At 45.4% G+C, this 16115-nt stretch overlaps 2 protein-coding genes across 2 annotated transcripts in view; one reads left to right on the top strand and one right to left on the bottom strand.

The window, feature by feature from the left end:
• Positions 1 to 7140, bottom strand: part of LOC122556243 (collagen alpha-5(IV) chain-like) — a 277942-nt gene extending 270802 nt beyond the window's left edge. Inside the window, exon 1 of the mRNA XM_043702860.1 lies at positions 6981 to 7140. Within this exon, the coding sequence (XP_043558795.1) occupies positions 6981 to 7049 (69 nt within the window). The 5' untranslated portion in view covers positions 7050 to 7140. The remainder of the gene's footprint in view (positions 1 to 6980) is intronic.
• Positions 7141 to 7414: 274 nt separating this feature from the next.
• LOC122555674 (collagen alpha-4(IV) chain-like) overlaps positions 7415 to 16115 on the top strand; it is a 240741-nt gene continuing 232040 nt past the window's right edge. Inside the window, exons 1-3 of the mRNA XM_043701670.1 lie at positions 7415 to 7499; positions 8571 to 8691; positions 8825 to 8864. Of these exons, the coding sequence (XP_043557605.1) occupies positions 8633 to 8691; positions 8825 to 8864 (99 nt within the window). The 5' untranslated portion in view covers positions 7415 to 7499; positions 8571 to 8632. The remainder of the gene's footprint in view (positions 7500 to 8570; positions 8692 to 8824; positions 8865 to 16115) is intronic.

Raw genomic sequence — 16115 nt, forward strand, 5'->3', positions numbered from 1 at the left:
TCTTTGATGTTTCCTCGGTGTTTATAGTGGTCTGTCCCTGCCGCTTCCTGTTGTCAGTTTCAGCTGTCCGCTGTAGTGGTTGGTGTATTGGGTATATACCAACCACTACAGCGGACAGCTGAAACTGACAACCGGAAGCGGCAGGGACAGACCACTATAAACACCGGGGGAAACATCAAAGAAGCGCTTCGCAGGAGGCTCCCAAGCACTGATGATGTCGCCTAGCCAGGGGACGAAACGTTTGCAACAAAAACTTCCAGCTCGGCGAACAGAACCACAACAACGAGCACCCGAGCTACAAATCTTCGCACAAACTTTGAATCATTGTTCTAACTGGAATAGAATTAGACTTAGTATTTCACAATTGGAGAATTATGAGGACATTTATGTAGGCCATTTACAGCAGTAGAGTAGTTCCTGGCATACACTTTAACCTCATGCCTGGCACATCCCCTACTCTATCACTATCATCAAACCAGGACACCTACGCTGGCTCAATGTGAAGTGCAGAAGAAAGTATCTGGAGCACCAATAAACATACTGAAAATGAGATGTCAACCTAGTGAAGTCACACAGGACCAAAGGAATGAGGAGAAACTTCTTCACCCAGAGAGTGGTGGCTTGTGTGGAATGGTCTGCCCCAGAGGGCAGTGGAGGCCCAGTCTCTGGATTCATTTAAGAAAGAGTTGGATCAAGGTCTCAAGGATAGTGGAAGCAAGGGTTATGGAGATAAGGCAGGAACAGGATACTGATTAAGGATGATCAGCCACGATCATATTGAATGGTGGTGCAGGCTCGAAGGGCAGAATGGCCTACTCCTGCACCTATTGTCTATTGTCTATTGAATGCTAAATAGCAGAAATAGCACTGAATGGAGTTAAATAATCACACAAACAATGGATCAAGTCAAAGGTTTGCCATTCTGTTATGTAGCGAACAATTAAACCACTAATGAGGGGAAGAGGTCCCAGAAATACCCCATCCTCAATGATGACAGAGCCTATCATTTGAGTATAAATGAGTAGCCTGAAGCTTACTCAGCTGTCTTCAGTCATAGAGCTGTACTGCACGGAAACAGACCCTTCGGTCCAACTTGTCCAGTCAGCCTGCTAACCCAAATTAATCTAGGCCCATTTGCCAGCATGGCCCATATCCCTCTAAACCCTTCCTATTCATATACCAATCCAGATGCCTTTTAAATGTTGCAATTGTACCAGCCTCCACCACTTCCTCTGGCAACTCATTCCATACACACACACACTGCACTCTGCATGAAAAAGTTGCCCCTTAGGTCCCTTTTAAATCTTTCCCCTCTTACCTTAAACCTATGCCCTCTAGTTTTGGACTCCCACAACCTGGGGAAAAGATCTTGGCTATCCATGCCCCTCATGATTTTATAAACTTCTATAAGATTACCCTTCAGCCTCTGACGCTCCAGAGAAAACAATCTGAGCCTATTCAGCCTCTCCCTGTAGCTCAAACCCTCCAACCTTGGCAATGTCCTTGTAAATCTTTTCTGAACCCTTTCAAGTTTCACAACATCCTTCCTATAGCAGGGAGATCAGAATTGAACACAGTATTCCAAAAATGGTTTAATCAATGTCCTATACAGTCGTAACATGATCTCCCAACTCTTATACTCAATGCAGTGACCAAAAAGGGAAGCATACCAAACACCTTCTTCACTATCCTGCCTACTTTGGACTCTACTTTCAAGGAACTATGTACCCAACTCCAAGGTTAGAGAAATACTGAGTGGATTATTCATCCTGACCTCTCCTGATGTTCACACCACAACAGATGCCAATTTTCAGCCAAGTTGATTCACTGCATACAATATCAAGAAACAGTTCAGTTCACAAACATAGACAAGGCACTGGGCCCTAGGAAGTCATTGTGGCTATAGCATAGAAAACAAGTGCTTTAAAAGTAGCTGCATATTTAACCAAGATGTACCAGCACAGCTAAAAGATTGGCATTTACCTAAAAAAGTGGAATATCACCCTGCTACATCCTTCCCAACAGCTTATATCCAATCTGGTTGAACAGCACCCATTTGGCCATCTCTCTGTGTCTGCCAATATGACATTTTTAAGGTGAGAGGAGAGAGATTTTAAAAATACATGAGGGGCAAATCTTTTACATAAAAGTTGGTTTGTGTGTGGAATGAACTTCCTAAGGAAGTGGTAGATATGGGTACAATTACAACAGTTAAAAGACACTTGGATAAGGTTTGGAGGGGTGTGGGCCAGGAGCAGGCAGCTGGGACTAGTTTAGTTTGGGATTATGGTCAGCATTATGGACCGAAGGGTCTGTTTCCACACTGTATAAGGGAACACTGATAGTGATACTAAATGCTGCTTTCTCATGAATAACCTGCTCACTGATGCTCAGTTTGAGTTCTGATGGATCTCATCACATCCTTAGTCCAAAATTGGATAGAACAGTCAATTTTCTGAGGGGAGAGTCTACCCTCGACATCAGTGCAGAAGTTAACTATATGTAGCGTGAATAAAACTCAGTTAAAATTGAATTCGCTGGGGACTGGGAAAAAGATTTTATTGGCTGGAGTAATAATGAGTTCAATAGTTGCGATTGTTGGCAGCTGATCATCTTAGTTTTGGGATCTAACTTCTGAATTGCTCAGAAGTGTCCTGTTGTCAGTTGCTTGATCAATAACATACCCTCCATCATCTGATTGGAAGTTGGAATGTTCGCTGATGGTTGCACAGTGTTCCATTACATTTCCAATTCCCCACATACAGCAGCAGTCAATGCCCCACAAACAGCAAGGAATTTGTAATGTCCAGTTCTGGGCCAATAACATTTATACCACAGAAGTATCATGCAATGATCAGTTCCAGCAGGACTTTGTCTTGATTTTCAATAGCTTTACCGTTGTCAAACCTCCCACCATCACCAATCTTGGATGTCACAATTGAACTAGAGTGAGCTGTCCACAAGAAAATATCATGGGCAGCTACAGTGTGGGTCTGAGGGGATGTTTCTAGCTTTGGGATTTTACATCTGGTCAAATCTTGGCCAAGCTCTTCTGTGCAGACCCTTCAGGTTCAGATTGCACTGTCTATATACCCTGGTTATAAGAATGGGTCTAGAGTGGATATTGTGCCATTGACTCTTCAAGGTCAGTCCATGCTTACAAGGCCAAAATAAGGATCCTGATGGAATGCTGCATGTTTGCCTTGCCTTCAACAACATTCAGGACAAAGCAATTGCCTCTCTCACCACCCCATCCATCAGCTTAAACCTTCTCTCCCTCCACGTGTGGTGCATTCTGACAGATGTATGCACCCTTGACAAACCTACAACACCAACTTACTAAGGCCTCCTCCTCAGCACCACCCAAACTGGCAATATCCTCCATCTAGCAAAAAGCGAGGACTGCAGATGCTTGAGATCAGAGTCAAGAGTGTGGTGCTGGAAAAGCACAGCAGGTCACGCAGAATCAAAATTCAGGCATAAGCCCTTCATCAGGAATGAGACTTGTGGGCCAGGAAGCTGAGACATAAATGGGAGGGGGGGTTGGGGGGAAGGTAGCTAGGAAAGTGATAGGTAGATGAAGGTGAGGGATAGGTCAGAGAGGAGGGTGGAGTGGATAGAAGGGAAAGGTGATGGACAGGTCAGGAGGGCGGTGCCAAGTTGGAGGCTTAGGACTGGGATAATGTTGGGGGGAGGGGAAAGGAGGAAACTGGTGAACTCTGCATTGATCATGTGTGGTTGTAGGATCCCAAAGCGGAATATGAGGCGTTCTTCCTCTAGGCGTCAGGCGATGGAGGGGGCCCAGGACCTGCATGTCCTTGGTGGAGTGGGAGGGGGAGTTGAAGTGTTCAACCACAGGGCAGTGGGCTTGGTTGGTGCAGGGGTCCCAGAGATGTTTTCTGAAAAGATCCGCAAGTAGGCATCCTGTCTCCCCAATGTAGAGGAGACCACATCGGGTGCAATGGGTAGAGTAGATGATATTGGTGGAAGTACAGGTAAATTTCTGTCAAATGTGGAAGGATCCTTTGAGGTCTTGGACGGAGGTGAGGGGGGAGGTGTGGGCGCAGGGTTTGCACTTCCTGTGGTGGCAGGGGAAGGATCTGGGAGTGGACCTGATGAGGGAGTCGCGGAAGTATTGGTCACTCCAGAACGCTGATAGGGGTGGGGAGGAAAATAGGTGTCTGGTCTATTTGTGGGTGTCAAATATTCTTCACTACAAGAACAAGATGAACAGACTGATGGGAAGTAACTGCAAGTTTGCCGATACAAGCCATAGATCATTTTGATTTTGAAGTATTTCTGGATCTGATTCATGATTGGAAGCATGGTGTGCAGGGGGCAGTGTCCGAGTTGATAGATGACACTAAACTTGGAAAAATTGTAAACTATAAGGGGGACAGTGTGGAACTCCAGAAGGTTATTGACAAGTTAGTGGAGCGGACAGAGAGGTGGCAGATGAAATTCAATGCAGAGAAACGTGAGGGGATGCACTTCGATTGGCAGAACATTGAAAAACAATATAAAATGGGGGTACAATTCTCAATGGGGTGCAGGAGCAGAGGGACCTGTGTGTATATGTGCACAGATTCTGAAGGTAGCAGGACAGGTGGAGATATTTGTTAATAAGTATATAGTGTTCTTGGTTTTATTAATAAGAGCATAGAGTATAAGAGCAAGGAGATAATGTTGAAATTGTAAAAGACAGTTGTTAGACCTCAGCTGAATATTATGTACAGTTATGGGTGTGACATTATGGGGAAGATGTGAATGTAATAGAGAGAGTGCAGAAGAGTTTATGAGAATGGCTCCAGGAATGAGAAACGCCAGGGATGAGGATCGATTGAAGATGTTGGGACTTTTCTCCTTGAGAGGAAGATCTGATCGAGGTTTTCAAAACCATGACTGGGCTGGGCAGGGTACACAAGGAGAAGCTGTTCCTGGTCAGATCAAGAACAGGAGTGCCTAGATTTAAAGTGATGTGCGAAACATGCAAAGGTATCAGGAGGATAAACTTGTTCACCCAGTGAGTAGTCAGAGCATGGAATGCACTGCCTGGAAATGTGGTGGAGGCAGCTTCATAGAACATAGAAGAATACAGCACAGTACAGGCCCTTTGGCCATCGTAGTTGCGCCGATCCAAGCCCACCTAACCTACACTAGCCCACTATCCTCCATATGCCTATCCAATGCCCGTTTAAATGCCCATAAAGAGGGAGAGTCCACCACTGCTACTGGCAGGGCATTCCATGAACTAACGACTCGCTGAGTAAAAAAGATTCTCACTGTCGGCCCTATCTAAACCCCTAATCATCTTGTACACCTCTATCAAGTCACCCCTAAACCTTCTTTTCTCCAATGAAAACAACCCCAAGTGCCTCAGCCTTTCCTCATACGATCTTCCTACCATACCAGGCAACATCCTGGTAAACCTCCTCTGCACCCGTTCCAGTGCCTCCACATCCTTCGCCTATAGTATGGCGACCAAAACTGCACACAATACCAAAACTGCACACAATAACCACAGCTTCAGTATGGTTATTTGATAAGAATAGTGTGCAGGGATTTGGGGTAAAGGCAGGACATTGGCTGGACATTTTAGATCAAAGAACAAAGAAAATTTACAGCCCAGGAACAGGCCCTTCAGCCCTCCAAGCCTGCGCCGATCCAAATGTACTGTCTAAACCTGTCGATCAATTCCTAAGCATCTGGATCCCTCTGCTCCCCACCTACTCATGCATCTGTCCAGACGCATCTTAAATGAATCTACCATGCCTGCCTCTACCACCTCTGCTGGCAACACGTTCCAGACACCTACCACCCTCTGTGTGAAGTACTTGCTGCGAGTATCCCCCTTAAACCTTTCACCTCTCACCTTGAAAGCATGACCTCTCGTTATTGAATCCTTCACCCTGGGAAAAAGCTTGTCTCTATCCACCCTGTCTATACCCTTCATGATTTTATAAACCTCAGTCAGGTCTCCTCTCAATCTCCTTTTTTCAAATGAAAACAAACCTAACCTACTCACCCTCTCTTCATACCAGGCAACATCCTCGTAAACCTTCTCTGCACCCTCTCCAAAGCGTCCACATCCTTTTGGTAATGTGGCGACCAGAACTGTACACAGTATTTTAAATGCAGCCGAACCAATGTCTTGTACAATGTTAACATGACTTGCCAGCTCTTATACTCAATACCCCGTCCGATGAAGGTAAGCATACTATATGCCTTCTTAACCACTCTATCCACCTGTGCAGCAACCTTCAGGGTACAATGGACCTGCGCTCCCAGATCTCTCTGCTCATCAACTTTTCACAAGGCTCTTCCGGTTCATTGTATAATTCGCTCTAGAATTAGTCTTGCCTAAATGCATCACCTCACATTTGTCTGGATTGAAAGCCACCTGCCACTTTTCCGCCCAACTCTCCAGTCTATCTATATTCTCCTGTATTCTCTGACAGTTCCCTTATGCTTTCTGCATAATGCTGTTGATTTGAAGAGACCCTGCAGGCACGATGGGGTGAAGGGCTGCTTTCTGCACTCTTACAATTCTGTCACTGTGTGATATCGCTCCCTCCCTAACAGACTGCAGCTCACCCACACCATATCAGTGCAAACTAGAGATGGCCAATAAATACAGTGCCAGCCAGCAATGCATTGAATTAATAAGTTAAATTAACAATATGAATGCATAAATACATCAGCACTTTGCGAATGCCCTGTAGAGTACAGCAGTCTTTCAGAAGTGATCATCCCACAAGGCAGTCTTGCCAACAGATGTTTATACTGTGCATGCAGTTGGCTGTCAGTTTTCACGTTAGCACTCACTAGTATACTGACACCATAAGCAATACCAACCATAACGACAGCGCACCAGGTTAATTGTTTCCCTGGAGTAATTTAGTAACTAGTGGAATTTCTCGGCTTATTAGAATCAACCTCCACAACCATAAGGGAGGGGAAGGACGGGGGGGCTTACTCACCGTCTCTGTCAGGGTCACGGTAGACAGGATGACCAGAATACAGTGGAGAGCTGACTTCAGCCTGGTCATCTCGGAAAGCGGCTGCTGTAGGCGGCTGCTAAGTGCAGGAGCGAGAGAGACGTCCGGCTGCCCTCCCTTCCCCTCCCCTCCCGGTGGCAACAAATCCAGGATCTGCTGGGACTGAGCCTGAAATGGATCCTGTGCCCGCCCTCCCCAGAGCCTCCCACACAACCTGCTGGAGTTTGATAAGGAACGGCCTTTAGTTCCCAGTGAAGGAGCTGAGCGCTGCACTGACTCCCTGAGCGAAGGCTTCACCTGCCGCAGGGAGGAGGCTGCTGTCCCCTCACCCTCACCCTCACCCTCGGCGTCGCTTCAGCGCCTTCAGCCCGGAGCTGCTGCTGCTGCTGTGCCCGGGCTGTGGGGGCTTCTGGCGGCGGAGGCGCCCGGCGATGGCCCGGAGTTGGCAGCGGGGTGCCCGGGGCTGGCGGAGGGACCCTGCCAGAGCCACTGCCCAACCCCGTGAGTCACCCCGTTACCCCCCACCCCTCGGGGGGGGGTATGTCTGACCAGCCTGGGGGGGGGGGAGTGTGTCTGACCCCCCCACCCCCTGGGGGGAGTGTGTCTGACCAGCCTGGGGTGGGAGTGTGTCTGACCCCCCCACCCCCTGGGGGGAGTGTGTCTGACCCCTCCACCCCCTGGGGGGAGTGTGTCTGACCAGCCTGAGGGGGGAGTGTGTCTGACCCCCCCACCCCCTGGGGGGAGTGTGTCTGAGGGGAGGAGTGTGTCTGACCCCCCCTGGGGGTGAGTGTGTCTGACCCCCCCACCCCTGGGGGGGATCGTGTCTGACCCGTCCCCCCACCCCGGGGGGAGTGTGTCGGACCCCCTGGGGAAGTGTGTCTGACCCCTCCCGGGGAGTGGGTCTGGGGGGAGGAGTGTGTCTGACCCCCCACCCTCGGGGAGGGAGGCGTGTCTGACCCCCCCCCCCCCCCTTACCCGGGAGTATGACAGGAGCAAGAACGGGCAAAGGACCAGTGTCGAAAGAGACCGTTCGGCCCATTATGTTTGTGCCAACTCTTTATTCGAGCTGAGGAAGTGTCACTCGATCCGAGAGCCTCACTGTGATTTCTCTCTGCACTGACCCGCTGAGCTTTTCCAGCAGTTTGTGTGTTTGTGTTTTGCTTATTAATCCCGCTCGCTGTTGCCTCTCTCCCCAAACGCCTCTCGCTCTAACTCTCGGCTTCTTTTCCCATCAGATCCCAGATTGTCCAACACTTCAAGTATTCCTGCGTGAATGGGGTTTTCTAACCGGGTTTGTAGACAGGTTTTTGGGTGGGTGGGGGTTATCATTGAACCTGCTGTTTGCCAGGGTCGAACTGGCAAATATTCCAAAATTATCTCCCTTTCCAGAATCTCTTGATCATCCTTTTTCATTTTTTTTCAGGTTTGGAGGAGATGTGTAGCCCAGGTTGGGGGTCGGGGTGTAAGTTAGCTCTGTGAGCTGGAAGGTTTGTGTGCTCAGGTTGGATTCGCGCGGGCTGGGGGGCTGCCCGTTTTCTTTAAGAACCAGGTTTTCCTCTGCGTCTTTTCCAGGTGCCTGGTGAACCTGCAAGCGCCGTGAGTCCCCTTTCCGACAGAGTGGACACCGCACGCCAATGGAGCGCTGGAGTTTCCGCAGATGTGTCCCACAGCTCGCCCCATCCACCGCCCTGTGGTACGGAGATGCATTCACTCGTTTCCCCACGCGCGGTTTCTGTTCAAGAGCAACTGAATAATTTTTCTTTAAAAAAATGCAATATCTCAGGAAACTGGACTAATCGATAATTGAAATGGTTTTGTTTTCTCAGGTCACTGCTGCTGCACCTCTTCCTGCGAGGAATTCAGGCGGTAAGGACAGCTGGTGCTATCCAGTTTGCAGGGACATTGGTAAAGGAAAATAACGGGGCGCAGATGTTTAATACGATTTCAGACTAAATTACATCCCGTGCAAAGTATCGAAACAGGTTTAATCTGATTAGCAATCCACCTTCTTAAAATGAGCTTTTGTTCTTTTTTGCTTTTTAAATATGTTCAACGTTTACAAATCCTTTTTGTTGCCGATAGCTCACTTCTGTTTATATTTGTGCGCAGCCTCCTTCAGGTATCTCACCCCTAAACTTGGGACTGGAACAGTATGGGTCAGGAACACCCCACACCACAATTTTCTACATTTCTCTCCGATATTAGGCAATTTAATTTAAGTGTTGTGGAGATATGCTGCTGGTTATTTCAATGTTGTTATGTGAAGGTTATGTAAACATTTGTTGGATGGTATTTTTGGATTTTCCCCCCTTCCCACCCTGTAAGCTGAGGGCGGATGGGAACTCGTGCCTCGCAAATCTTGCTGGATTATGGTTCCCCTGGCACCAGCAGCTCTCCAGGCTGGTACCGAGTCTGAGGCTGAGCCTGGTCTGCCAGCAAGCTGTTGATGGAGGTAAAACAGCAAAGCACAAATTGCTTTTCAAAAAAGGAAGAGGCATTGTGTGCCTTAAAAAATATTAAGGTAGATCCCAGGACCTGATAGGATTTATTCCAGAATATTGAGGGAAGCATGAGATCAATTGCTGGAGCACTGACAGACATCTTTGTATCCTCTTTGGCCACAGGTGAGGTCCCAGAGGACTGGAGAATAGCCAATGTTGTTGCATTGATTAAGAAGGGTAACAGGGATAATCCAGGAAATTACAGGCCTGTGACCCTAATGTCAGTGGGAGGGAAATTATTAGAAAAGACTCTCAGGGACAAGATCTATAAGCATTTCGTAGCAAATGGACTCATTAACAATAGACAGCATGGTTTTGTGCAGGGGAGGTTGTGCCTCACTAACTTGATCGAGCTTTTTGAGGAGGTGACAAAGATGATTGAGGGAAAAGCAGTTGATGTTGTCTACATGGACTTCAGTAAAGCCTTTGACAAGGTCCCTCATGACAGACTGATACAAAAGGTGAAGTCACAGGGTGTTAGGAGTGAGCTGGCAAGAGGGATACAGAACTGGCTTAGTCACAGAAGACAGAGGGTAGTGGTGGAAGGATGGTTTTCAGAATGGAGGGCTGTGACTAGCAGTGTTCCACAGGGATCAGTGCTGGGACCTCTGCTGTTCATGATCTACATAAATGATTTGGAGGAATTTGGTATTGGTCGAATTAGTAAGTATTGGAATAATACAAAGATTGGTGGAGTTGCAGATGGTGAGGAGGATTGTCAGAGGATACAGCAGGATATAGATCAGTTGGAGACATGGGCAGAAAAATGGCAAATGGAGTTTAATCCTGCCAAATATGAAGTGATACATTTTGGAACATGAAGTACAGGTGGAAATTATACGGTGAATGGCAGAACCTTTAGGAGTATCGATATGCAGAGGGATCTGGGTGTGCAGGTCCACAGATCACTGAAGGTGGCAGTGCAGGTAGATAGGGTAATGAAACAAGTCTATGCCATGCTTGCCTTTATTGAAAGGGGTATTGAGTGTAAGGATAGACAAGTTATGATGCAGCTTTACAGAAATTCAGTTAGGCCACACTTGGAATAATGTGTACAGTTCTGGTCACCGCACTACCAGAAGGATGTTGATGCTTTGGAGAGGGTACAGAAAAGATTTACCAGGATGTTGCCTGCTATGGGGGATTTAGCTATGAAGAACGGTTGGATAGACTGGATTTGTTTTCACTGGAACGTAGGAGGTTGAGGGGCGACCTGTTAGACGTTTATAAGATTGTGAATGGCATGGTTAGAGTGGGAAGTATGAGAGTTTTCTCAGGGTGGAGGGGTCAGTTACTAGGGGGCACAGGTTCAAGGTGTGACGGGGGAGGTTTAACAGAGATGTGCAAGATAGGCTTTTCCTACAAACGGTGGTGAGTGTCTGGAATGTGCTGCCAGAGGAGGTGGTGGAAGCAGACACAATAGCAGCATTCAAGAAGCACTTGGACAGATACATGAATAGGAAGGGAATGGAGGGATAGGATCCTGTAAGTGAAGACAGTTTTAGTATGGAAGGGCGAAATGTGTGGGCTTGGGCTTGGAGGGGCCGAAGGGCCTGTTCCTGTACTGTATTATTCTTTGTTCTTTGTTCACTTGGTTCTGACCTCAGTTGTCAGGGGAATACAAAATCAGGGGCTACAAATCTGACAGTGAATAATAAATCCGATAAAGAATTTTGAAAACAAATGGAATGATTGCAGTGAATTGTATGGAGGCATTTAAAACCTGCTAGATAAATACATAATAGAGAAAGGTGTAGGCGGGTGTATTGATCATGTGAGATAAATTGAATAGAGTGGGAGGAAGCATGAATACCAAACACATGGCCTCCTTGCCTCTCTTTTCTCATTTAAGGTACTGCTTTAAAGGCCTCCTCTTTGACAAAGCTTTTCACCATCTGCCCTAAAGTCACCTTATGTGGGGTGTTGGCAAATTTTATGTTGTGATTTTCTTACAAAGTATCTTGGGACATTTCCATTACGTTACAGGATGTACATAAATGCAGGTTGTTGTTGCTTCTGTGTGGTAAATTCTATGTAAAAAGCTTCCAGTAAGAAGTCACTACAATTACAATCCTGGTTGAGAACAGCCAAATTATCACTGACAAGGAATTGAACCTAGGACTTTTGCTTTATCTGACTTATTGCTTTTGGGTTTTTTCTGAAGTGTTTGGGTAGCTGGCTGATGAAACATAATTGACTAGTCCATATGAACTAAGGGAATGTGGGATGGGTTGTACACTTGTCAGCTGTTTCCTCAAATAGGATGGGAGAAAGCTGTGAAGGGGTTACGAGAGGAAAAGGATGTGAAAGTTAATTAATTTGGGTGAAAAAAAGCACTGGAGCTGGGAATGATTTAAAGATGGAGATTGGTGATTAACTACAAGAATGTTGAAAGTATAATAATGAAACAACTAAATGTTGATACTCAGATTAGGGAACACTTGTTTCTGTAACTTTCAACACTATTCACTTGGTTTTAGAATAATATTCATTGAGTGTTTTTGAGTGCTTTGACCAACTTGTACATAGCAATTTACTCATAATGTAGAAATGCTTTATGATCAATGCAAGATGCAGTTTGCAACACTTGTTGTCTGAGTATCTGTTACAATGTGTAATTACACAAGAATTAATAGCATATTTTCTGTGCAAAAGTAACAGCAATAACTTCAGTATATATTTTGACATAATATCTCATAAATGCGGACTAACTTATGAACTCCAAGGTGTATATGTATCAGCAAGTTTAACTGCTGCAGTGATTTATTAGCTCAGCCCATTGCCATATAATCCCTGGCTTGGCATAGAGCCTCCTAGTTGGAATATGACTTGCTTTAAGTTGGATTTTCTGAGTGTTTCTACTGCAGGGTGTTTCAAGAAATTTTCATCAAATTTTATTTTTAATCCAATTAATTCAGATTTTTCAAAATAATTTGAAGATGGAGATTCTTGGGAACTAGAGCAATAGGTCAGCAAGTGGAGGGATTAAGGGGAAGGTTATGATCAGTAAGTCATAAAGGAAGGATAAATAGGAACAGGTTAATGAATACAATGGTACTAATGGGCTGTCATGATGTGGAGATACTGGTGTTGGACTGGGATGGAAAAATAGTGCTGTTGGACTATAACCTGTGTCGTGTGACTTCTGACTAATGGGCTGAAGTGTGTTTATTTCAATGCAAGGATTGTTATGGGTAAGAGTTGAAAAATGTGCTGCTGGAAAAACAGGCCAGCCCGCATCTGAGGAGCAGTAAGAAGTCAGTACAATTACAATTCTGGTTGAGAACAGCCAAATTATCACTGACAAGGAATTGAACCTCGGATTTTTGCTTTATCTGACTTAGTGCTTTTGGGTTTTTTCTGAAGCGTTTGGGTAGCTGGCCGATGAAACATAATTGACTGATCCACATGAATTAAGGGAATGTGGGATGCTCCTAGTTGCAGCACCACATTTTTCAACTCTGGTCTCCAGCACCTGCAGTCCTCACTTTCTCCTTGTTATGGGTAAGGCAGATGAGCTTGGAGCCTGGATCAGTATCTGGGACTATGATGTTGTGGCCATTACAGAGACTTGGTTGAGAGAGAGAGAGAGACATGACTGGCTGCTCAACATACCAGGGTTTTGGTGTTTTAGATGAAATAAAGAGGGCAGTAAAAGAGGTAGAGGAATTGCATTACTAATCAGGAAGAATATCATAGCTGCACTCAGAAAGAACATACTGGAGGGCTCCTCCACTGAAGCAAAATGAGGACAGCTCAAAAATAAGAGAGGTGCAAGCACTCTGATGGGATTATACTACAGGCCTCCCAACAGCCACCAAACCATTGAGAAAAAAATATGTAGGCAAATTATGGAAAGATGCAAAAACGACAGGGTTTTTATCGTGGGTGACTTTAACTTCCCCAATATTGACAGGAATTTGGGTGACCTTTCAGTGGGAGAGCATTTGTGAAACAATGATCACAACATCTTAAGTTTTAAGTTAGCTATGAGTAAGGAATAAGTCAGGACCTTGTGAAAATTAGCAAATGGGGGAGAACAAATTATATCAGTATTAGGCAGGAGCTAGGGAGTATTAATTGGGAGCAGCCATTATCAGGCAAGTCCACATTTGACACGTGGGAATGTTTAAAGACCTGATCAGAGCTGAGTACTGGCATGTTCCAGTAAGGGAGAAGGACAAGGATGGCAAGTTATGGGGTCCTTGGATGAGATTGTGAATTTAGTCAAAAAGAAAAATGAGCATATGTAAGTTCTAGAAAACTAAAATCAGGCAAGGCCAGTGAGGAATATAAAGAACGTAGGAATGAACTGAAGCAGGAAATTAGGAGAGCCGAAGGAGGATCCTTGAAATGTCTTTGACAAATAGGATTTAAGAGAATCCCAAGGCAGTCTATACATATGTTAAAAGCAAAGGATAACTAGGGAGTGGGTAGGACCACTCAAAAATAAAAGGAGGGAATTTGTGCTTGGAGGCAGAGGATGTTGGCGAGATCTTAAGTGAGTCCCTTGTGTCGGGATTAACAATGAGAAGGACATGGAGGATAATGAGATTAGTTTGGGACATGCTAATATGCAAGGGCATTTGAGTTCAAGAAATAAATGATGTTAGGTCTCTTGAAGAGAATTAAGATGGATAAGTGTTCCTTTGTTCAAGAAGGGAAATAGGAATAATCCAGGAAAGTTATAGACTGGAGTTTCACATTTGTGGTTGGGAAGCTTTTGGAAAGAGATAGGACTTATGTGCATTTGGAAAAGCAAGGCCTAATTAGGGATAGTCAGCATGGCTTTGTACAGGGCAGGTCACGTCTAATGAATTTGATCGATTTTGTTTCAGGAGGTGACAAGAGGTGATGGATGAGGGTAGAGCAATGGATGTTATGTACATGGATTTTAGTTAGGCTTTTGACAAAGGTCCCTGACGGTAGGCTCACAGAGAAGATTAAGATGCATGGGATCCACAGTGACAAAGAGTCATAGAGTTGTACAGCATGGAAACAGACCTTCAGTCCAACTTGTCAAGCTGATCAGATATCGTAAATTAATCTAGTTCCATTTGCCAGCAGTTGCCCCATATCCCTCTAAACCCTTCCTATTTATATGTCTATCCAGCTGCCTTTTAAATATTGTTATTGTCCCAGCCTCCACCACCTCCTCTGGTAACTTGTTCCATACGCGCATCACCCTCTCTGTGAAAAGGTTGTCCCTTTCCCCTCTCACCTTAAACCTATGCCTCTCTAGTTCTGGACTCCCCAAACCCGAAGAAAGACCTTGGCTATTCACCCTATCTATGACCCTCATGATTTTATAAACCTCTATAAGGTCACCCCTCAGCCTCCAATACTCCAGAGAAAATAACCCCAGCCTCTTCTTACAGCTCAGACTCTCCAATTCTAACAACATTCTTGTAAATCCTTCCTGAACCCTTTCAAGATTCACAACATCCTTCCTAGAGCAGGGAGACCAGAATTGCACACAGTACTCCAAAAGTGGCCTAACCAATGTCATGTACAACTGCAAAATGACTTCCCAACTCCTGTACTCAATACTCTGACAAATAAAGAAAACATACCAAACGCCTTCTTCACTATCCTATCTACCTGCGACTCTACTTTCAAGGAGCTATGAACTGCACTCCAAGGTCTCTTTGTTTCAGCAACACTCCCCAGCAAGGAGTAAAATGCAGCACCTCACATTTATCTTAATTAAATCCCATCTGCTACTCCTCGGCCCATTGACCCATCTGATCAAGATCCCATTGTCCTCTGAGGTAACCTTCTTCAATATCCACTACATCTCCAGTTTGGTGTCATCTGCAAACTTACTAACCATACCTCCTATGTTCACATCCAAATTATTTATATAAATGATGAAAAGCAGTGCACCCAGCACCGATCCTTGTGGCACTCCACTGGTCACAGGCCTCCAGTCTGAAAGGCAACCCTTCCCCACCACCCTCAGTCTTCCAACTTTGAGCCAGTTCTGTATCCAAATGGCTAGTTCTCCCTGTATTCCATGACATCTAATCTTGCTAACCAGTCTAACATGAGGAACCTTGGCAAATGTCTTACTGATGTCCATATAGATCACCTCAACCGCTCTGCCCTCATTAATCCTCTTTGTTATTTCTTCAAAAAACTCATCAAGTTCGTGAGGGACGATTTCCCACACACAAAGCTATGTTGACTATTCCTAAATAGTTCTTGCCTTTCCAAATATTGGCTATTTGGATGCAGAATTGGCTTCCCCATAGAAGACAGAGGGTAGTGGTGGAAGGATGGAAGTCTGACACTAATGTGTTCTGCAGGGATCTGTACTGGGACCTCTGCTGTTTGTGATTTATGTAAATTACCTGGATGAAAATGTAGATGGGTGGGTTAGTAAGTTTGCAGATGACAAAGATCAGGGAAATTGTGCGTAGTGTAGAAGGTTGTCAAAGGATATAACGGGATATAGATCAGTTGTAGATATGGGCGGAGAAATGGCAGATGCAAGGTTAGCGTCTGACCAGTCTGACTAGAGATTTGGACATCGACAGACTCTAACCCCACATCTTTAGTGCATTGTCTGAGCTGAGATGTCACCTTTTTTTATAAAACCTTAAGTTATCTCGAG

The sequence above is a fragment of the Chiloscyllium plagiosum genome, chromosome 13 (genome assembly GCF_004010195.1).
Source record: "Chiloscyllium plagiosum isolate BGI_BamShark_2017 chromosome 13, ASM401019v2, whole genome shotgun sequence".
NCBI classification, from domain to species: Eukaryota; Metazoa; Chordata; class Chondrichthyes; order Orectolobiformes; family Hemiscylliidae; genus Chiloscyllium; species Chiloscyllium plagiosum.